Source organism: Trichosurus vulpecula, chromosome 7 (assembly GCF_011100635.1).
Source record: "Trichosurus vulpecula isolate mTriVul1 chromosome 7, mTriVul1.pri, whole genome shotgun sequence".
NCBI classification, from domain to species: domain Eukaryota; kingdom Metazoa; phylum Chordata; class Mammalia; order Diprotodontia; family Phalangeridae; genus Trichosurus; species Trichosurus vulpecula.
The window spans coordinates 203,569,297-203,593,636 of record NC_050579.1 but is presented as its reverse complement, the minus strand read 5'-3'; the positions used below and the strand labels follow the sequence as shown (position 1 = coordinate 203,593,636).

The 24,340-nt window shown below is 36.8% G+C and overlaps 1 protein-coding gene across 3 annotated transcripts in view; it reads left to right on the top strand.

Annotated features, from left to right (window-relative positions):
• CD109 (CD109 molecule) overlaps positions 1-19,255 on the top strand; it is a 170,645-nt gene extending 151,390 nt beyond the window's left edge. For 2 of the 3 annotated variants that reach the window (XM_036766847.1, XM_036766845.1), the window contains 4 exons: positions 1,768-1,910; positions 6,605-6,752; positions 10,483-10,585; positions 13,169-16,631. In XM_036766847.1, coding sequence (XP_036622742.1) covers positions 1,768-1,910; positions 6,605-6,752; positions 10,483-10,585; positions 13,169-13,350 — 576 coding nt within the window. In that variant the 3' untranslated portion in view covers positions 13,351-16,631. Of the gene's footprint in view, positions 1-1,767; positions 1,911-6,604; positions 6,753-10,482; positions 10,586-13,168; positions 16,632-19,217 lie in introns of those variants that run through there. The other variant, XM_036766846.1, reaches the window with a different exon arrangement.
• The last annotated feature ends 5,085 nt before the right edge of the window (positions 19,256-24,340 follow it).

Sequence of the window (24,340 nt, the reverse complement as noted above, 5' to 3'; positions counted from 1 at the left end):
ATTTTTAGCTAAATTTTTATAAGAAGGGATGGGGTGGAAGAATTAATTGAATTTTATACGTAAGGGACCTCGGTGCCACGAGGTACAATCCACATCTGACAAACACCATTGTAGCACCCCTGACAAGTGGTCCTCTATACTCTGCTTGAGGATTCCCCCATTACCTCTTGAGGTACCTCTCACAGAGACAGATTTAATGATTTGTAAGGTTTTCTTTTCATCAGACTTAAATTTGCTTTTTGGCAACTTCTACCTTTTGCTCCTGGTTTTACCCTCTGGGTCTAAACAGAAAATTGGCTTCATTCCTCTTCCACATGACAGCCTTTCAAATGCTTGAAGACAGTTCTCACATCCTCCTTGAGTCTGAAGGACTAGCCTTGTTCTCCTTGGCCTCACAGGGTTGAACTTGAAGCAGAGGATAAAGAAAATTGCAAAATCTCCTGAAAATGCCACTTCTGTTCCCATCAAACTGGTGAAATATTAAAAAAAAACCAAGTGGAGGGGTCACTGAACATTCAAAGGGGTCAGCTTAGTTTTTCGAATGAGAAATCACTTCCGATTAATTTCCTGGTGTTATTTGATGGGGGTCACTAAGTAGGTACACCAGGAAGAATCAATGAATATAATTTATTTAGACTTAAGTCTTGGACATAGCTCTGTGCTGAAGGCTATTTTAACTCCACCCTCTATACCTTTACCCTCCCCCCCCCCCCCCGACACACAAGCACATACACAGAAATGGAATCATAATTGGGTGGGAAGACTGGGGCAGTAAGCATTCCCCTGTCACGAATAAAGAACTGCTTTTGAGATTGGAAGTCAAAAATAGGGATAAGATGAGAACTAGTCATGACAGAGGGGTGTAAATAATGAAGTCTTCTCTCAAGGATTTATTTCACTTAACATTCACCAGGCAAGCGAGCATCATGAAAGCTTTCATGTTTGCAACTAACACCAAGCTCTTAAAGGTAGTAAAACCTCCAACTATGGGGAATAAACCTCAAGATAATCTCGTAAGGCCTTGTGACTGGGCAGATGAGTAAGAGACAGAGTAAGGCAACATGTTATTGTTCAGTAGTTTCAGTTTATCTGAAATTTTGTGACCCCATTTGGGGTTTTCTCGGCAAAGATACTGGAATGGTTTGCCATTTCCTTCTCCGGCTCATGGAGGCAGAGGAAAATAAGGCAAACAGGGTTGACTTGCCCAGGGTCCCACAGCTAAGCTAGTAAGTGTTTGAGACCGAATTTGAACTTAGGTTGACCCAACTCCAGGCCTGGCACTCTATCTACTGCACCACCTAGCTGCCCTACCTGACACATAATCAATGCTTAATAAATGCTTATTGATAGACTTGACAGATACAATTACTCTTTTAACAGCATTTCTTTAGGTAATATACCAGTGATATGTGATTTTGTAAGAGTGAAAACTGTTCAGGAAGATCACAAGACATCTCTTAATTATTAGGAGATGTCTTAGAAAATAGTTGCCTAAGACTCAAAGAGATTAAGTGACTAGCTTGCCATTACATAACTATTAAGAGTCAGAGGTAGGATTTGAAGCTAAGTCTTCCATACTTTAAATCCAATGGTCTATCCATTATTTCATGCTACGTTTCTTTATAGGGCTATAAAAGTAATTTTTTCCACTTTGCGGATTATTTCCAAATCTTGACTCAGTGTTAAAGAGAGTCTTATGACCAAATATTTAGCAAACATGCTGGTAATTCTTGATGGCTGGTTATAACATTCTTTTATTTGCTGCAGCTCAATGTTGTTTACAATGTGAAAAATTCAGAGTCTTCTAGAAGGCGCAGATCCATCCAAAGTCAAGAAGCCTTTGACTTAGATGTTGCTGTAAAAGATAATAAGGAGGATATCAATCATTTGACTGTGAATGTGTGCACCAGGTAGGTCTTTATTTGGGTCTTTACTTCCTTATTTTACAATTTCACCGAGGATGTAAATCATTATACATATATTCAAGGGCAGATGTCAGAGGACTAGCCCATTGTTCCTTTCTCTGGTTATCGAATACTTTTGGAACTAAAAAGGACAAATGAAGAAATTCCAGGATATGTTTAATATTCCAAATACAACAGATAGCCTTGAGGTTTCTGTAATGGAACAATGTTTTAAGTAACTTCGTACTTCAAGTATTTAAGAAGCATTTTTAATGAGTAATAGGAATGTTTAACAAGGATCTCTTCTAAATCTTCTAAATTGGCATCTAGGTGGCACAGTGGATAGGACTTAGAATCAGATGGCATCAGGCACTAGCTGTGTGACACTGGGCAAGTCACTTAACTGTTATCTGCCTCAGTTTCCCCATCAGTAAAATGAACATAATAATAGCAACTACCTCCAAGGGTATTTTATTATTATTATTGTTATTGTTGCCATTATTAAAATCTGACCTTAGGCTCTTGTGAGTTTTGTGTTCATGGGCAACTTCTGTCTGCCTCAGTTTCCTCATCTGTAAATTGGGAACAATAGCACCTACCTCTCAGGGTTCTTGTGGGAATGAAATGAGATAATACTTGTACGATGCTTTGCAAACATTAAAGTGCTATGTGAATGTTTAACTATGAAGTATGAAAAACATGTCACCCTTCAGGTAAAAATGGCTGAGATTTTTAGAAAATGTTATAAGCTTGTAACATGTTATAACTACAGCCAGCTAAATTTTGCACAAGAGAAGGAAACTGTAAAGATAGAGTTAGTCATTGATGCTGACCTATTAAGTATTTAATTAAACAATTTGCATTTGGTTTTTCAAAATGTGCAACTTCTTCTCCTATAACAACATGAATTAGTTTATTTTTTTTTCAGTCTAGAGTTTTGAGGTGGTATGAGGATAAATGTGTAGACTTTTGTGAAACTTCTCACATAAATGCTGGTGATTTGATGGAGTGAGAGCTGATGTTCATCGAGCTCCAAAAAGTTGTGCTCACGTTCTGTTCTAATTCAATCAGAGCCATTTTGTTTCAGGGCTCAAATATTCGATCTATAAATATTAAGAGAATGTCTACTGTGCACTGATCATGGTGCTTGGCATTATGAGATAAAAAGAAGTATAATTCCTTTATCTTCTACTTCTCCTCAAGGAGGGAGTTTATAATTTGGTGGGAAGACAGAAATAAATATTGGGCAGCAATTAGAGAACAATTAATTGTTAATCTAAGTGGTATCTAAGTGCTTAGGGATGGGATTTAGGGATGGGAAGGTGTCACTGAGGACTAAAGTACTTCTTGGAGGGAGATGGAATTTGAAAGGGCTTTGAAGAAAAATTAGAAACTAGATAAGAAATGGAAAGAAATGAAGGGATTTCAGGTATACATATGAGGAAACCTGATGCAATGGACTTTCATGTATTCTGGTTATTTCAGTGTGTATGCATGTGTGTGTTTTCCTATGTTTAAAATGTTTCTTTTTATGTTCATTATAACTAAGGTGGCAGAAAATTTAATACATTTATCTAGTTAGAACTTCTCTCTAAAGAGAGGTCATTTAAACCCAAGATCAAAAGCTCAAACACAGAATAGAATTTGTTTCCTCACTTTTAAAGCAAACAGTATAGTTGAAAGTTTTTCTTCCTTCCTTCCTTCCTTCCTTCCTTCTTTCCTTCCTTCCTTCCTTCCTTCCTTCCTTCCTTCCTTCCTTCCTTCCTTCCTTCCTTCCTTCCTTCCTTCCTTCCTTCCTTCCTTCCTTCCTTCCTTCCTTCCTTCCTTCCTTCCTTCCTTCCTTCCTTCTTTTCTCTTCACAAGTACATAGGTAAAGCACTATGCAAGCCTTGGAATCACTGTATAAATGTTAACTATAATTATTGAGTAAGTCACTTCACCTGGGCTTTAATTTCCTCAACTTTAAATGATGTAGTTCTTCCTTTACATTTCTTCTATCTTTTTCTCTATCATGGTCCCCTTTGGCAGTCTGGTGATGCCTATGGGCTCCTTTTCAGAATTTTTTTTAAATACATAAAATAAAACACATGTGATTACACAGAAAACTAATTTTATTGAAATATAGTTATCAGAATTAAAAAAAATAAATTTACACACCCCACATTTAAAACCCTTGGTAGATGAACTTTGAGGTTTCTTCCAGTTGGAAATATATGAGATCCACCTAGAGGATGGGAAGACAATGACTTCAAAGTCCAGTAATCGTATACCCTCAAGTAAGGGGCATAATTCAGGGAGGATCCTAAATCTACCCATACCTTAGGTCTGACAGGAAGGGGTGGGAGAAACAGGGAATTGTGAGAATCTCTTTTTGTGGTTCCCTAATCTGCTGACAAAAATATTGAAGCCCAGCAACCCTTTCTGAATGTGAAAGGATTCTCTGTCCCATCATAATGGGACCTCACCATTGTTTCTATTCCATGGGCTTTATTACCAGGAATAATTTTTTAGAAATCAGGTGGGAATATTTAAGAGGTGATGGAGGAAATTTAGAAGGGGAATTTTATTAGGGTGTGTTCAGTGGTGGTTGAAAAGTCGACTTAGATCCAAAACTATTCAGCCATGACCTGGAAAGGATGTTAGAGATGACCTAGGCCACACCCTTGTAAGGCCACACCTTGTTTTTATGCAGGTAGTAAGTAAAAAGCTTGGGATTTGTGCCCATGTCTTCTGACTCTAAAACAAGTACTCTTTCCTTTCTACCACACTGTATGCAACTAAATCTCTGTGGAAAATCTCAAGCATGTACTCATTTAACACTAGGGCAGTAATACTGACTTGGGATAGGTCAGTGGATGGGGTTGGTTGATGTATCTTATAAGTTTATTTGATCTTTCAATTACTAAGTCTTATTGAATAGGGGTCCAAGGCAACTTTACCTTCTTCCAGGGATTCATAATATTGTGATATAGATTCCTTTGGTGGTCTGGTAAAGCCTATGGATCCCTTTCTCAGAATGCTTATAAATACATAAAATAAAATACATATTAGGATTACAAGAGGAATCAAAGGTTAGTGAAAATAAGGATATATATGTATGTGTATACACACACATATCCTATTCAAATTCCCAATCTCCCTGAAATCTATCTGTGTATCTCATGGATCCCAGGTTAAAGACCACTACATTATTCTGCTTTCTGCTTTCTGTTGAATAGTATTATAGTAAGGTTCTAGCTTATCCTGGGGATAAGTTGGCTTTCACTTCTTAGGTAGCAGAAAGATGAGGTCACCAAGTTACCTTTAGATGTAATATTTAATATATTTTAAACAATTTGGCCATTACCCTCATCTATGATAATTGCTCAGATAGAATTGCCCCAAGGTCCATTTCAGTGATTTATTTTCAATTGCATCTATTTTGGCTGTGTGGAGGACCCAACAGATGGTTTCAGTTGCTTCTCGTTTCTGAGCCAGCTGAAGTCAGCAGTTGTGCTGTATTGCTTTTCAATCAGCCAGACTGCCAGGCTTAATATCACTGCTTTGAAAAGCAAGTGTTCTCTGCCCAGCCTTCCTTTTTCTTCTTCTTTTTTTTGGCCATCAGTAACTATAAATAAATAGTATTTGAAACTAATTGAATAATTGTCGTACTATGCACATTGGAAACATACTCTTTTCCATGATCATTCTGGTTACTTCTATATTCCAAGCAAGTAGCTCCTGCCGCCTATTCATTTTAGGGGAAAAACATTCTCTAGGAGGCAGAAGTTTTGTTGTTACTTAGATTTTGGGGGGCTGGGGAGGGGAAAGGTGGATAGGGGTATTTTGTAAAGCAGTTCAAAGAACAATGCAAGGCAATAAAACTTTCCAAGGTATGTAATCCACCAAATTGGCCAAAGAAAGCACAAAGTGAACTCTAAAATATTCAGGGGAACAAAAAGAAAATCTCTCCCTGCTAAGACATCTTTTTTCCAAAACTAGATGGTTAAAAGAGTGCTAAGGGTTTGGCATTGGGACTGCCCTGAGAGAGCAAGAAAGAGCTGTTTCCACTTTGGGTCCTGGCTTTCAGCTGAGAAGTCATGCCATTTTCTCCTGAGAAAACAAAAAAAATGAAACTTGCTTTAAAATCATGGGAACTAAAAAAAGACTCCTTTTTGAAATAAAGTAGATTGCATCCTTCCATATATAGAGCCCCATGTAGCTTACCTTCTTATGCACTGGGGATTTTTATATAATCTTTTTTTTTTAATTTTGAAAGAGGTTCATAAAAGAAAAATTATTTGATGTTTTGTCTTTTTTGGGTTTTAACAAAAATATTTAAAGAAATTAATGTATAAATGTTTCTCCATACAAATTCTTATTTGAGATCTGAATAAAAATAATTAGCATAATGAACTTTTAATTTCTAAATAAATGTTGCATTTTGTGTTATATGTCTGGTAAACTTCTGTTAGCATATTCGGTCTTTCATGAAGTTTTGTTCTCCCCTTTCACATTAATTCCTTTCCTTCCTTCCTTCCTTCCTTCCTTCCTTTCTTCCTTCTTTCCTTCCTTGCTTCCTTGCTTCCTTCCTTCCCTTCCTTCCTTCCTTCCTTCCTTCCTTCCTTCCCTTCCTTCCTTCCTTCCTTCCTTCCTTCCTTCCTTCCTTCCTTCCTTCCTTCCTTCCCTCCTTTCTTCTTCTCCTCACTTTTTACTTTTAGGTTTCGGGGACCATCCAAGAGTGGCATGGCTCTGATGGAAGTTAACTTACTGAGTGGCTTTGAAATGCCTCCAGAAGCAATTCTACTGAGTGACACAATTAAGAAAGTAGAGAATGATCATGGCCAAGTCAACCTATATTTAGACTCTGTAAGTAGAAAACATAAATTTAGTGTATATAAACATCTAGTATCTTGTCATGTTTAATATAGTACAACTTTCAACAAGGCTTTTTAGCACATTATTTAGGTTATTTGTTTTTGTGCTTGGTGGGCTTTTATAGGCCCATGGTTCATAGGATCATAAATTTGGAGCTGGAGGGAATCTTAGAGATGATCTGATATAACCCCTTCATCTTAAAGATGAAGAACTAGAAATGCAGGTTAAGCGACTTCCCATTGTCACACAGATAGTAAGCAGCAGATTTGGGATTTGATCCTAGGTCGTCTGAGTCCTGCTCCAACATGCTTTCCATAGTACCATACTACCAAAAGATAATAAGAACCACTTGGCTTTCTATATCTACTGGAAAGACCCAAATCAGCCAAACAAAAACTTGAATGGAATTAAGGCAAAGATTTTGATGAGACTAACAATGCAGGCTCTGCAAAGTAATTATTAATATACACCCAAGAAGCAAGATTATGGATGTTATGATAATATGACTTTCAAGAGATCAGTTAGTGGGTTTATTATAGGACTCTTAGTGATCACCAGTGGTTCCCAGATCACATTTGGAAACCCCTGATATAGGAAAGATTTAGGAACCTTTAATAGGATAATGTGAAAATGAAAAAAATCAGCTATAATTTTAATTTTTTAAAATTAACAACCATTTATTTTATCTTTGTTCCTTCTTCCTGGGGAAAAAGGAAAATCCCCCATGTAACATAGATATAACATATAAACTGTAAGACTATATATGTATATATATTCATATGCGCATGCATATACATACATATACACATACACATAAAATAAATAGTTAAAGAAAAACAAATTCCTATATTATCCATGACCAAAAATATACATCTCATTCTGTGTTGAACTGATGTCAAGAGGTGGGTAGGGTTAGAATTCTTCAGTCTCTCAAAGTGGTTTGTCTTTACAATATTGGTGTTGTATAAATTGTTCTCCTGGTTCTGCTTCCTTGTCTAATCACCTATAAATGTTTTCGTGGTCGTGTGAATCTTATGACTTCAAATCCAGGGCCATTTCCATTATTCTATGCTATTTCTGTCAATTATGGTTAATGTTTTTTGTGGCAAATAAATATAATAATGTAGCATTTGAATTTTTTAAAAAAAAATCAGTTTGGCAGCTCTGTTGTTACCTTGCCATCTTTTGGTGGGAATGGGGTGGTGAGGAGAGGGAGGGAAGTGGTAGTAATTCTTATGCAGAAAAGACTGAAATTTTGGATGCTTCTTTACTTGCCTAGAAATCATTTGGATATACTGGGATCAGTCTTATTTTGGGTGCTTAGAAAACTGTATTCTCAAAGTTTTCAAGGTGAACTGGAGCTTGAGGTACTGATAATAAGCAGTGGCTATTTTAGGCATTACTGATATGGGAGCTGCCATTTGGCTGGTAGTTTCTGAAACTTTTACTGGTCCTATTCACAGCTTCCTGGATCATATGGCATTTGAGGTGCCTGGAGACACTGTGTCTGTAAACAAAAAAAATGTTGCAGTTGAGTGATCTTTGCTTCATTCCCCTGACCTTGATTGACCCCCTCCAATTGAGCCATCACAAAAGAAAACTGTCCCAGATGTGGTATTTAGGACAGGTCTATTCCTGAGAACTGCCTTTTAGTTGTAGTCAAAAGTTCTCCAGTACCCAATGGATATCTAAAATCTGATTAAGTTTTATGCTACTAGATATACCGATGTGCACACTTCATTGTCAGGGATGATTTGAGAGTTGCAAAATATTGGGATGATCCTCTTTGACCCTATAATTGTCTGAAAGTTACTGAGAATGTTACAGAGCTATTGATTTAGAGATGGTCTTGGGGGATCCATAGTTAACTTATATGGCATTCCCTCTGAAGCTGCTCTTCCAATTTGCCTAAATATTCTTGGGTTGACAGAACATTATACACAGTTACAGCCACATTGTATGATGACTGACTTTGATAGACTTAGCTCTTCTCAGCAATGCAAGGACATAAAACAATTCCAAAAGACTCATGATGGAAAATTCCATCCACATCCAGAAAAAGAAATATGGAGTGGGAATGAAGATCGAAGCAGACTAATTTCTTTTTTTATGTTTTGTTTTATGTTTTTCTTTCTCATGGTTACTCCCATTTGCTCTAATTCTTCTATACAAACATGACTAATGTGAAAATATGTTTAATAGGAATGTACATGTAGGGCCTATATTGGATTACAAGCCATTTTGGGGAGGGGGATAGGAAAGAGGGGAGAAAATTTACAACGTATGAAAGTGAATGTTGAAAACTAAAAATAAATTAACTTAAAAAAATTCTTGGGTTGAAGTTCGCAAAAGGTTGGCTGACTACTTCTCTCTCAGGATTCCAGGGGTAACTCTGAGGGTCTTTGTTTCTATAATTATCCCTCATGAGCCCCCACAAGTACGCTTCCCATTAACAATCAGCCAATAGATTAATTAGGTTTTAGAAAAGGCATTTACTAGGGTGTCATAGCAAGAACAGTTGGTACAAACTGCACCCCCCCAAAAAAAAGCCTGGGCACACTCTGCCACAGATACATATAGATCCATGGGAAAATCGGGCTCAAACAGTTTTAGTGAGGCATACATGTAAGATACATATGTAGCAAAGATATAACACATCTCTCAGCACTTTATGGCCTGAAAGTCCTTTCTGGAATCCATAATATTCTTCTGTGGTGCAAAGGGTTGTGTTCCTTGGACCACCCTTCCCTGCTTACTGTCTTTCTGAACCCTCTGTCCTTGATGTGTCACTCTGCTCCCTGCTGATGTGCTGTCTCCTGGTTTAATCTCTCTGACCCTCATCTGGGTACACTGTCTTATATTGATCCAGTCTTTCCCAGTTATATCATCAATGGCAGAAGTGTAGGATAATTGATAAAAAGAAACTCTTTCCAATTCCTTCAAGATTGCTTCCCTGTTAGAGGTTTGGCTCCAACTCTGGAACTTTAATCCTCAAGTCCCATACTGGTTCATTGCTTAACTGTTTACTATTTTCATATATAGGCCTAGTGGTGTTTCTTATTCTTTCAGCCAATCATAAGTTGTTTCCTGTGTTCTTTCATCTGCCTTCATCCAGTTGCTAAAATTGTATCCTCTCAAATTGAATAATAACCTAATTATACCTTATGGTGAGATCCTAGGAAAATCCTTTAACATATCATTTATATTGATGGATTGATTCATTTGTGGGTGTTTGAGGTTTTCTGTGATCACATTAATTGAAGTAAAGGTAGCATCCTTACACTAGTATTTCAGAGGAGTTTCTATGGGGCATTGTAGAACTCTTGAAGGAGAGAAGTAGTTGACTTGCACTCTCACAAGTCTTTCGGGAGCAGAGACTAACTCAGTTATGGAAAGAATTGGGAGTCAGCATGCCTTAATCAATGGGGCCATCAAACTGTGATCCAAAAAACTTGGGTTCCAATCCTAGTCATGCTAATAATTAGTGCATAAATCACTTAATTTTTCAGGGTTTCCTCAACTGTAATATGATCTCTAAGCTGCCTCCCAATTTTTAAATTGATGAGGACATTGATCTTCCATGCCTAATAGGATCCTCATTATTACAGAGGCCATAGAAGATTCATAATTGCCCCCAGACTAGAGATTCTAAGGTTGTTCATTGCACATACAAATACATACACGTTGTACTCTTTTAAACTTTGCTCCTATTTTTTTCAAGGTAAATGAAACACAGTTTTGTGTAGATATTCCTGCTGTGAGAAACTTCAAAGTATCAAATACCCAAGATGCCTCAGTATCTATAGTGGATTATTATGAACCAAGTAAGTGTTAATTTTGCTGTCTAGAGTATAGTTGTTCAGAACTTAAGCAGTTACATTTTTTGAAAGTGACTGCATAACCTGTTCAATTGATGGGTGGCAAAGCCCCCACTTAAGTGAAGAGATTTGCTAATTATTTATAAATAACAGAACATAATACTATTTTGTGTATGAATAATGATACCAAATTTGAAAGTGTTATTTTTGCTTAAACATTGTTTTAGACTTTGAACTTAAATGCCCAAAATTATGTTGACAAAGAAAAAATTAAAAATATGAACTCCAGTTAAAATTCAGTTTCCACATTTTTTTGGCTCATATTTCAAGTAGCTATTTCATGTTTCTTATTTTACAATGGGAATTCTTTTTATAAGAAGAATGTTATCCATCTTATAGATAGATTCATTTGGCATTCCATTGAATCTTTGCACCTATAAAAATGGATTTGGTTTCAGAACTTGGATGGTTAGAACATTTAGAGGACAAAAGGTTGTCTTGCTTAAGATCCCAACAATTGTAATTCATATTTTTTTCTAGAATAACAAATTTCATTGGCTTGGTGCCAATGTGTTATGTTTAGGTGGGAATAGTGTGCTGAGAAAAACAGGTTTCATGTTGGAAATAACTCAAGCCCATTGTGCTTTTATAGATGCTGTCAATTAAAAAAAATTAGTGCCTGGATTTTATATGATATTAGTCAATAATGGCATCTGTGTCTGATCTGAACTTAGTTACAGAGCAAAAGGTTTATCCTGAGATTTGTCCTTAGATTAAATTCTTGGACCTCACATTTTGCAACAAATTCCCATTTACAGAGTGTCCCAAAAGTCTTAGTGCAGTTTTTAGTGCTTAGAGCTTAAAAACTATTAAAGCTTAAAACTCATTTAAAAAAATCTTTGAAAGCTCTTCACTAAGCTACACACTAAGACTTTTGGAATACCTCGTATATCTGGTAGGTCATTTGCAAAGAATTGTATTTCAAAATAAGTTTAATTCATTTGTAGAACTTGATAATGTTAGCATGAAACTAAGAAAGTCATGCTACTGGTTATTCCTGATATGAAAGTAGGTGAGTTTCTTTTGTCTTTTCTTAGTTTTCCAGATTTGGGAAGTAGTTGGTCTTCTCTATCACATTTTTGAACATTTACATATTTTTTTAAGAGTGAGGGTAAGACTCTGGGATAGATAGGAGAAGATGGTGTGGCAAGTCCTGATAATAATGCACATTCATCCAAATAATCTTACATTTCAAGGATCCATTATTTTATCTTTTTGGGTACTTAGTCCACAGATGCAGTTCACAACTACTCTATATTTAATTAGATATATATATATATATTTATATAAATATCTTTATAGAGATATTAACAAAATATTTCTATCTATATATTTTACACAGTATATTTAAAAATTTATTAAAATGAGTTCCTGTGGACCAAAACATTTCATTGAAACTTCTGACAATGAGGTTCTGTAAACATGGGCAGGTTCTGGGATGGCAAATACTATTGTTGCTAGGGCTAAACTTTCAGCCCTTCTGGTCTGGGAGAGGAATAGAGTTTGAAATTTGCCAGCACAAACTTTGAGAACCCAGGGTTGTAGGATCATATATCTAGTGGAAGATGAAGAAACCTGGGTCAATGGAGGTTAATCAGTCTTAATAAGCATTTATTAAGCACCTAATATAATGCTAATCATTGGGGGAGACAAAGACAAAAATGAAAAAGTCCCTGTCCTCAGGGAAGCTTTCTTTCAAAATAATCCTTTGTCTTTTTTTAAAAGCCATTCATTTTGTGAAGTAAATAAATATGATTATAAATAAATAATATGTCTTATAAATAAAAATATTTAATAGTAACAATTAAGAAATAAATAATTTATAATTTATATAATTATATATTATTAAATATACAACACATAATAAATATCAAAATAATTAATAAACATCTAATATTTAATAATAAATATAAAAAGAAATACATTTGTTATAAATAAATATGATCATACACACATATATATGAAGACATACATGTGTGTGCAGTATGCATAGACAATATTAATTTAAACTAAATGCTCTCCAAGGAGTTCAACAAATTATAGTTTAAGTCTTTCTTCTTCCAGCAACATAATTATGTTGTGTTTGCAATTGCAATCTACATCTCCAACTTATTTTTAAATGTTAGCCAATTTCTGGTAGTGAATTTGATTGGAAACACTCTCTTACTTTGGCTAAGAGTTTGGACTTGTCCCTCTCTGAGCAATGTAATGTTTCAGTGGTTTCTTGTCAAAGCAAATAATTAAATACAGAGAGAGAGAGAGAGAGAGAGAGAGAGAGAGAGAGAGACAGAGAGAGAGACAGAGAGAGAAACAGAGAGACAGAGAGAGACAGAGACAGAGAGAGACAGAGAGAGAGGAGAAAAGAGAGAGAGAGAGAAGAGAGAGATTTAAAATATGAACTTCTAAAAAATTCAGAAAATTGTAGGAAATGCTATTGCATCCTGGCAAAGTGCTGATTTCTTTCAAAATAAATAAAAATAAAAAATAAATATAAATAAAAACAAAATAAAAATTCTTTTCTTTGAACAGGGAGACAGGCAGTCAGAAGTTACAACTCCAAAGTGATGCTGGATGTGTCCCCCTGTGACCTGTGTAACGGAGAACAAGACTGCAGCCTTTGCAAGAACAGCTCCCCAAGATTATTTCAGTACTTTACAGTAGTTTCCTTTTGGTGCTTCTTGTTTCACTTCTCCTTGCAAATTTGGCTGTGATCTTTTATTTTGTGAGGGGTACATTGAGATTTCCATGGATGGTTTGTATTCATAGTTTAATTCATCTTCTGACTGTGTTTAAATAGAATTATCTCCATGGGTGAAAATGAACAAATATCAATGTTAGCTTCATTGATATTTTCTTCCCTCCCATCTCAGTTTTTAAGAGGAACCTTGAATCTAATCGATTTGGAAAATAATCTCAGCGTGACTTACTTCCCTGCTCCTACCCATCTTTTCCCTCCCAATATGTGTTTGGGTGGTGTGTAAGGCATAACTCCCTCCATTGCTAAGAATATTTTGTTATGAGGACTTTATTTATTTATCATATTTGATAAATGAAACATAGATTCTTACTGAAAACAGCTGTACATTACTGTTAGTACTGGAATGAAGGGAGCTGCCTTTTCTCCAAGAAGAAAAATGCTTTTCTGAGTGGAGTCCTTTTGAAAACTGGGAATGAAGGAAAATGCAAGGAGGAACTTGTTTGGACTCCACACTTATTCTCATAGCCTTAACATGCCCTTTCCATCTTTTATGAATTTGGTTCTTTTCAGACCCTGAGGTAGTGAAATAAAAATTAACTGGATTGGTTCTCTTCCCCTAAACTCTCCTAGTTTCCCCAATTCTAATAATTTCCTCCTTTCTTTCCTTGTTCTCTCAGATTCCATTATAATTCAGGTATGAGGGCGTGAGGCTGTTCCAGTGGAAAACAGATTTAGTGTACACTGGATGAAACTTGACCTGAAGGCCATGATTTGGTTTTTAGGGGTTGGTTTTGGTTTCCTCCCTGGGTGGAGGAAACAGACCAAGGATGTGTTCTAAATTTCTTATCGAAATTATGGTGAATATTTTAGCACTACACTGATCAATGTGTGCTTCTGGGCAGAAATTTGGGGTTTGGTGTACAACTAGAAGACAGACAACTGGTCCAAAGTAAGGATGTACCTGTTCCCATGAGATTAGGCAATTAATATGGAGAAGACTGACAGTGTAGACAGAATCAGGAAGACTTGGGGTTCAGATCCTGCCTCTGACGCATACCAGCTATGAACATGGGCAAAATACACACATTCTCAGTGTCTCAAGTCCCTCTTTTAAGACTATAAACTATAGACAAGTTGCTGACCTGAAATCATAGGAAGGAAAACAAATATATAACTAAGGTCTTTTGGGTTAATTCTTACATATAGTCTCTTATTGTTTATGGCAGTTTTGATTTCAAGAGTCAAATATTGTATCTTAGGAATCCGGGAATTGTCTATGTGCAGTTATCATTAATATTTGAATGCATACGACGTATGTGTAGGGAATAGGTTCTTATGCAGTGGCCCAGAAAGAGAGCAGGTAACCCATTCAATCCAGTAATTTTTTTTTCAAGGATGGGATGATATCTGCCAATGAATTGGTACTCACCTAAAACAACTCTTATCAAGTATGGAAGGGCACTTGACATTCTGTATCATAGGAGCACCTTGTAATAACAATATAACACATTTATTTAGCACTTTTATAGTTTACAGAGTGCTTTTCTCACAACAACCCTGGGGAGGGAGTAAGAGCAAGTAGCAGTAAGCTCATTTTATAGTCACTTAGAATTCCACTCAAGAATGATGTAAGTATAGAGTAGTTAAGTGACTTTACTGAACCTGAGGAGTTAGGGGACTTGTCCAAGGTCATTAGTAAGTGGTAGAGCCAGGAGTTAGTCCAGATCTCCTGACTCTTGGTCCACTGTTCCTTCCTCTGAGCAATGCTTTTTCCTTTTCGATGAAACTGCCTTAGAATAAGGCTGCTTCAGCAAAAAGCCCCTTAGATGCAATCCCAGAATGGCTTTATACTTAATTCTACTTGCTTAAACATATTATTTTGAGGTCCCATTGTCAAAAATTACTAATGTGGGGTTCCAATGTTGTGTATATGGAAACTTGGAACCGGAAAAATCAAGACTATGTTCTTGCCCCTCCCAACTCATGCTATCAAGTGAGATGTTGGTAACTTTTCTGTACTCTGCTTTTTCATTTATAAAAGTCAGCTGATGATACTCTCTGTAGAGTCCATTCTGTGTGAGTGGTATCTCTCTTTTAATTAATCGTAGATTTCATCAGCTGGTATAATGCTGCTGAAAGTGAGGTATAAACAGCCAAGACACAATGACGCAGCTCAGCTTTGTGAATGAGCTTGAGTCCTCTCACTTCATTTTTTCATACTAGGCCTCTCTTAGGGTACTTCCTGCCTAAGATGGGGGGTAGTTTTAGGATTAGTGACCATTATGAAACCTCAGGTATAATAGGGATATGATAGTAGTATTGGTTAATAGCAGGAGCTATTGATATTCCTGGAGGTGGGAAGGGAGAAGTTATATGTATACCATGATTAATGAATATTAAGGGATAAATTACCTAAGTCTTATGAAGCTATGACATTTAGGTTTTCAGGTATTTTTAAATTAACCTTAAATTGTCTTCTCTTTTATTCTTCTGTGTGTGAACAGGGTAATTCCCCAAGAGTAATAAATCCCATCCTCACATTTTGAACCCATCAGTGGTCTCCTGGTCTACCAGAAGGCTATCATGGATTGCCAAAGGACTTTGGACCATACTTTAGGAACCTTAGAAGCACTAATTGGCACAGTTTAGGAATAAATAAGAGAGAACCTTTACTTTGGGATTTCTTCATTTTAGCAGTTCTTTTTCCACAAGTATAATTAGAAATAATTTAAAAAGTTTCATTTTAAGTTTTCTTAATGGTAGGCACTATCAGATAAGTGTGGGACCTCAGAATCTTCCTTGTCGAAACTTCTCATTTTATAGAGGAAGGAATCTGAGACCCAGGAAAGTGAAGTGAATTGGTTAAGGGACTTTGAACCCTGGTCCTCTGACTCTGGAGCCAGCTCTCTTTCCACAGTACCAAGCTGCTTCCTAAGGATAGATTGAGAAATAGTCTGCTTGCATGGAATCCTGGTATGCATCTGGCTGTGGGTTAATATTCTTTTTGGTAGTTTACAAATTATGTTTAACTCTTACTCTTTAAGAAGAACCCTGCCCCTAAACTCTAAAAGAACAAAACCTCAGTCCAAATATAGGAAATAACATATTAATTACTTTTGGTAACAATGACAATGTATGTCAGCTTTCCTAGCTAAATCAAATTAATTCTTTATGTTTTGTCTTAAATCCACATAAATAATACCACCCCTGCCACACTGACAGGATTTTAAAAAAAATTAAGGTCTAGTTCTTTTGAGGGGTAGCTAGGTGGCAGAGTGGATAGAGCACTGGGTTTAGAATCAGGAAGACTCATTCCTGAGTTCAAATCTGGCTTCAGACACTTACTAGCTGTGTGACCCTGGGCAAGTCACTTAACCCTGTTTGCCTCATTTCGGAATCTATGAGATGAGCTGGAGAAGGAAGTGGCAAACCAGTCCAGTATCTTGTCAAGAAAACCCCAAAGTGGGGTCATGGAGAGTCTGCAACAACTGAACAATGACCATACATAAACTACCACCGCTTACCACCACTACAATTCTTTCTAAAAACTATCACGGGCTAATAATGTAAAATCATTCAGATAATGTACCCAGTCTTCTGATACTATCACATAGACCAGACTAATTCTGGAAAACACCTTTAGCTTTTTTCCTTCCCTGTTTTATTGATCTATAGCAGGAAATCTTTGAAAAATAAATTGTTTCCAGGTCAGATTTAGCTTAGCAATACATGCTTAATTCATCCCCAAACTAAAAATAGCTGCTATTTGTATCCAGAACTCAAATGTCTATAATACTTCAAGGTTCACAGAGTCTTATCTCACAATCACCCTGTGAGTCAAGGAGTGTAAGAAGCATCTTAAGATCATAGATTTAGAGCTCAGACTTAACTCAAGTATATATTAAGCACCCACAATGTTCTAGGCACTATTCTGGGGTTGGGAATATGAAGACAAATATTGTCTATTATCAAGGATCTAATAGTGTAGTGGTCACTGCAAATGAAAATTCAGATGGTCTAGACTTCATTTTATAGATGGCAAGATAGGGGCTCCGAGAGGATAGGACTTTCTGAAGGACACGCAGCTAGTAAAAGTTTCCGCCTTGTGTTTTGAACTAAGGTCTCCAGACTCCAGGTCTAGGAGGAGATCCACTATGCCATAATGCCTGTGCCAGTACTGTGTGCTTTAGTATACATCATTTCATTGTGTAGTGCCTCTTTGTAACATTTATAGTAAATGATTTAATTTTCAGTTGAACTTCAAAACGTTTTCTCCTTTTGGCTTTGGCTTCTGTTTAGCAGACAGGCAGGGCTTGTCCGGTATTTTCTTTGAATTTATTTTTAAAATAACAGGAAAGCGTAGCATACTTTTAATAACTTCCCAAAGCACTCATCTATTCCGTATCAAAGCATGGTCAATATAACTATAATGCAAATTAAAATACAATATGTGAATAAGAGAATAAACTGGCTTGTTTCATATTGGAAATATACTAGCTGAATTATTCTCTCTGGGCCATCAGAAATGAGGAAAAAGGCATGTAATTCCATCAACCACTCCAAAACATTAGCTAGTGAATTTGAACTTTTGACTACTATTTCCTCAACTGTATTACAATGACATGCTACATAAAAGGGTACTGTGATGTGTCCTCTGTGATGTCATATCGTGCCATGAAATAGGTTATCATTTTCATTTCAACCATCTTAATATGCAGGAAAGCAATGTTTCCTAGGCTCTTTCTGACTTCCATTTTAAAAGAGCATTTTTGTGTTAGGTTATAAGGTGCATATGTGTGCATGGGTGTGTAATTTATATTTTTTAGGAATGACATTGAGGTATGTGTTACTTTCTATTTAAAGATGGTCATTCTGACTGTGTGATTGAGTTTGTTATGAGGATTAGAGTTACCATCATCCTATCAGGCATACTGAATCCAGAGGGGGCAGTTTCACATCCTATCCTCCCTATAGATTATCTTCTGTAATTTCCATAGGATGTGGCTCTTGTCTGACTCTTCAGACCTTTGGACTCTTGTATTTGCCCTGTATGCCCTTGAGGTGAAGGAAGAAAATGAAAACAGTGGTCTCTTGCTTGAGTTTCCTTTAGAAGCTTTGAAAGGTTTCATTAATGATAACTCTTCCCTACTTTACTTTGGGAAATCTTTTTGCTTACACAGAGTACTGTTAAAATAAGATTAAATGTTTTTCCCTCTAAGGACAAAATTGTGATGTATTTAGTAAGGTCATTCTATTTGTTTTAATTTTAAATGTTTGCATTTCACGCTATTCCTCCTCCTCTTCAAACTGTGCATTATTAATGACCAAATTAAAATAATTACCTTTATTATTCAATAGAAAACCATGGTTTATCAATAAAAAGTTTAAATCCCATTCTGTTTATTATTTATGTAGTATGTTTCATGATCGCCTCAAAGGGGCTCACAGTACATGTTTCTCACTCACCAGCAGCTATTTCATGTGAGTCCAAAGTGGTGTGTTAAGTTCCATGGAGAAAGACACTGTTTAGTTTGAAAACCCCCAAGTTGTAGGGAGAAAAAAAGTATCAACCTTGATCCTTCTTTACCTTAAACAAAGTAGGGGTCATGGATGGTTTCCTCTTTGTTCCCCTTGTAACTTATGTCTGGGAAATATAGAAGAACAGAAAGAAATGGAAGAATTTTCTTGTTCAGAAGTGGTAGCAGATTCTGGGTATGTAATATTGCATGTGTGGCAAGACATAACTGATTGTGTTCTCTCTCTCTCTCTCTCTCTCTCTGGTCTGTCTCCATCTTCCTGCCTCTTTCTCTGTCTTTCTCTCTTTCCTCTTCTCCCTCCCTCCTTCTTCCTCTCTCCTTCTGTTTCTGTCTCTATTATAAGGGACAGCTTGCTGGGGAAGAGATATGTTCCAAAATGAAAATGATGTAAAACAAAATATAGCAATAAAAATAAAAATTTTAAAATTACAAAGTTGGAGGAGAGATGAAGCCTTCAAAAGAAGCACTCTACCTACCTCAATGAACATTGTCCATGGAGTCCTTTTTCTGAGCTTCAGAGAACACATATGCTAATTTTACATGGATCTAAGATTTAGCCAGCATAAGGATCTCTTGTTGTGGAAATTCCCTCCAACAACACAGATTTCACCCCCTCCATGAGTGAGTGACTAAGTCCTAAGGATTTGCCAGAGATATGTAGAACTCAGTGACTTCCCCCAGGTCACATAGTTACTAAGCATCAGAAGCAGGTTTTAAACCTAAGTATTTCTAATGCCAAGCCCAGCCCTCTGTCTACTATGTTGCTTTTACCCATAATAAAAGAAATTAATAATAATCATTAGCACAATGATATCTGTAAACTGGGGGATATGGAGGGCTCTGGAGAAACTACTTTTCCATTTGTATTTTGAGCTTTCACTCAACCCTAATAACTGGTGAAGGAGCATAGGTCTCCCTATTTGAAGTCTCACTTGATAATGGTGTGAGAAACACAGCTGTGGGGATGACAGGGCTCCCTAGGCAGGATCAGGAAGTCAGCCCAAGATGTGCTTCCATAGATCATTCTTTTCCTGGTTGCATAACCTTAGGAAGATCCATATGATAGCCCACGCTCACCCAAAGAACTCAGAAGTGGAGTGGGCAGAGGAAGGCGTTTATTTCACTTCTTGGGAGAAAGTGAGTGCAGTGCTCACTGGGAACACCCACACTGATACACAAGCAGGAGTAAGGTTAACCAGTTCTACCCTCCTTGTCTGAGTTAGGGTTAGTTTACATTCTTCATTTCCCTACATTTCTTTTGCAGATTATGTAGGCATGGTAGTGAGGATACTCGACCAAGGCATGATCTCTCAGGCTTGAAATGATTGTCCCAGCCTAGCCTTTCTAGGCTCCCTGACACCAGGATGCCCATTGTCGTGAGCTTCCCTGCAACTATTGATTATTTCCCAATAACTTCTGTGGGAGCAAAACAAGATACCATAATATCCCTTCTTACAATGGTAATCAAAGTATGCTGAACATAAGTTATCTCTGTAGTTGCACCTGTCCATCTTGTATCATACAAACATGGTTGGGAAACACCTTGTCGAACAGGAGCCTTTGAGGTTGCATTTCACTCTATTATAGAGTCCAGTTCTCCTTTGTGTAAATTAAAATTGCACTTTACATTTCTGAAGAGTTTATTTCCTCATGGCAACCTTAAGAGATAGATAACTTAAAAAATATATAAGACTTGTATGCTAAGCTATCTGTTGGTTGCCATTGGACATTATATAAACTTGTCAAAGATGGTTTATAAGCTGGAAAATAGGCATGGGTTAAAAGACTTCTACAAAGTCACACAATTTGTAGTGACCAAATCACTGTAAGCTAAGCTTCTTAGTCCTCTGTCTAATATTAGCTTTCAGCCTAGAACACAATGTCTTCCAGGTAAAGGGAAGGCTTTATCTCTAGCAATGTCTCTGTTCCAGACTTTTTCATCCTTTCCCGAGGCAGTGGCCAAAGGCATCTATGAGAAAAAGATCTTGCTTGATTATAGCTTAGGAAAGAGGAAAAGATAATTAGGTGGACAGAAATAAGAGAGTTGAAGGGGCAATCAATCAGCACTTAAATATATGATATGGAACACAGTTGGATAACATTGAAAAGATTTAAACTTGGTAGTATAGCCATATCTTTAAAAAAATTTATTTTTGTTCTAAGTTTAACAAACACAAAATCAAATGGATATTTCCATATATACAATAGAAAAGAAAAGAAAAGCGGTATTGAAAATTGTGGATCTCTGTTAATGCACAGCTGATTTTTCTTTTAAAATAGATAATAAATTCAACTTACAGTTTTCAAAGCCGTTTGGCTTGTCTGTGATTCTTTCTGGCATTCTGTTCTTTTCCTTGATTTTTAAAAATTTATTTTATTTTTAATTTATTTTTTTTTGGAGTGGGGAAGGCAGGGCAATTGGGGTTAAGTGACTTGCCCAAGGTCAAACAGCTAGTAAGTGTGTCAAGTGTTTGAGGCCAGATTTGACCTCAGGTCCTCCTGACTCCAGAGGGACTGTTCTCTACTTACTATGCCAGCTAGCTGTCCCTCTCTGATTTTTTAAAAAGGTGCTTCAATAAACTTTTCTTTCTTTTTTTGTTTACGCTATCCCAATCTGTCCTTTTCTTCACCTCTCACTTTAAAAAACAACAGCAAAACTTTTGTAACAAATATGCATAGTCAAAGCAAGTTCCCATATCAGCCATTACCCAAAACGTGGACCTCATTTGGTGTCTTGAGTCTGTCACATCTCTGTCAAGGGGTGGATAGTGACCTCCTTCATTGCACCTTTTGAATCATAGTTGGTCATAGTGTTGATCTGAGTTCTTACGTATTTCAGAGTGTTAACACACAGACATAGTAAAATAACATAGTTGGTGGTGAGATATTTTGGCAGGGACATTTTAAAAGGAAAGAAAAGGAGCTGCAATACCAAGAAAAAAATTCCCTATTAATTCTACGTGAATAGGTAAACCTGTCAGAACCTTCTTCAAGCAAACAATGTCTTTGCTATCTTTCTAGACCCTAAGTACGATGGGGATATGGATAGTAGATACGAATAGGTTACTGTGTATTTCCAGTAATGGGCTTTGTGCAGAAGAAGTGGTGTAAGGGATGTTTCCCTACAAAATGTATTATTGGAAAGGGAGATAGGATAGTCATGTAGCGAGAATCAGGGATAACAGCCCAGTGGCTGAACTGATGATACCCAGGAAATGTAAAAGGACTTGGAGGAAGGCCTCCAGCATATTGGCTAGATCTCCTTTTGAGGATTGGTGGACAAATATGGATCTCATGGGATGAGAAGGTGGGAATGAATTTTGGTTGACACAATGGAGGAAATGTGAACATGGATGAGATCACAGATTCACTGAAGTGTATGTATTGAAGGGGGCAGGAGGAGATGACTTTTTCAGGATCATTCTAGACCTTGACTTTATGGTTTTTCCTTCTTGGTATCTCTATACATCATTTCTACTTCTTCTTCATCCCTCTCCCCTTCTCCTTTCCTTTCCTCTTCTCCACCCCTCTCCTTCTTTTCCTCCTCCATCTACTTCTTCTCCTTCATCAATTCTGCCATTTCTTTTCATGTTGCCAGACCAAACAGGTGAGATTTTTACATAAAGCTTCCCATTACCATTAATTCATGGTAATTAGTGTTTGATGATTGTTAAATCATCAATGGACAGAATTTAAATTACCTGTAGGCTAAAACTACTGTTCTGCTACTTTAATAGTTTAAAACTTCACTACAACTTTCAGGACATCCTGTAAGATAAAAAATAGCAATACAGGAATATTTTTTACAACTCAAATAGGCAGTAATTGGACAGCTTTTATTTTATCCCTCTAACTAGCTGATTTCCTACCTCAGGGTATTGGTTCATACCCTGAGTAGATCCTGCAGACTTTGTGGTGTTAACGCTAATTACAAAAATGAGAAATTTCATGGGCGTACTGCATCATCAACCTATTTTTGCCTCTCCCCAGGCTTACCCATTAGTTGAAGGAGGTCATTTTATCAAGATGCCCATTTTCTACCATAATATGGCATAGTGCAAGGAACGCTGTACTTGGAGTCAAAACATACAGGTTTGAAGCCTGGCAATTTCACTTACTACTACTGTGACCCTGAATCTCAATTTTGTCATCTACTGTCTTGAAAGGATTTGTATGAGGATCAAATGAAGATAATAACTGAAGTAAATGAAGAAGTAACAATGAATTTGTTATGTATATGATAAAATATCACATAAGTGTAAACTATTATCGCATCCTCTATTTGGTTCTCCAAGCCGATACTCCCTATCTAGCATTATTTTCTACTACTTTTAGAATCTGCCTGTATTCTTCTACCCATACACTGTTTAATATTTTCGGCTTGGTTATTAAATTTTTTTCGAGGTCTGTTTTCTTTAAATTTTAAATTAAAAATTTAAAAAAAATTATGGAATAGGCGATGCTTTTTCATTCTTTCCTCCCTCACCCCCTGGCAAAACTAGCTTATATAAAAGCAGAGTGCAGCCTATAACTATACTTTGACTCTCTTCTACCTTAGCTCTAGTCCCCTTATATTAAAAGGTGGAGCTTAGCTACCATCAAACTCTTATTTTTGTCCTTTAGCGTCTGTGAAATTGTTGATGCTACCTGATTGTGGCAGTCATAGACTAGATATATGGTCACTTGCCCTCCTCTTCAGTCATCCAGTTTTCATAATAAAGTTTTAAAAATCAACAAATATTAAGTGCTAACTATGTGATAATCACTTTGCTAAATGCTGGACATACAAAGCAAAAGCAAAACCAGCCTCTGGCCTCAAGGAGCTTACATTCAAATGGTAGTTTTTGTGTCAGAACCCATTATTGCCCCCCACTCCTCACCCCTAACCACTTGGTGGCTGATGTTCAGACCCATGCAGTATTTTTCATCTAGTCAGGCACATCTGTTTCTATACTGTCACCTCTGACATGTAGGGAGACCAAACCTTGGAAGTGTTGTTTGCTGGGATGGAAGTTTATTTACCTTATATAAGATGTGATGCTTTTTCTCTTGCCTGCTGGGGTTTGCCCTACATCTTTAGCTCTTAGAAGCTCCTAAGCTCCTGCCCAATCTTTTGCCCATCCGTCGTCCCTATATCCTCCCCATTCTCATCAGCCTGGTTGATGCAATTGGGACAGTGGTGGACTTTGAGACCTGATTTCAAAATGAGCCTCAGATACCAGCCGTGTGATGCTGAGCAAGACACTTAATCCTCATGGAGCCTTAGTTTCTTTATCTGTAATAGTATCCTCTATCCCACACGGTTGTTGTGAGGACCGAATGAAACAGCATATACGAAGCACTTTGTAAACTTTAAAGTGCTAAATAAATGCTAGCTATTATTAGCAGGCTGCATTATTGACATTTTCTCCATTACTTTTAACAAGTCTAAACAATCAGTAAAACTGCCAGGACCTGATCTGTAGC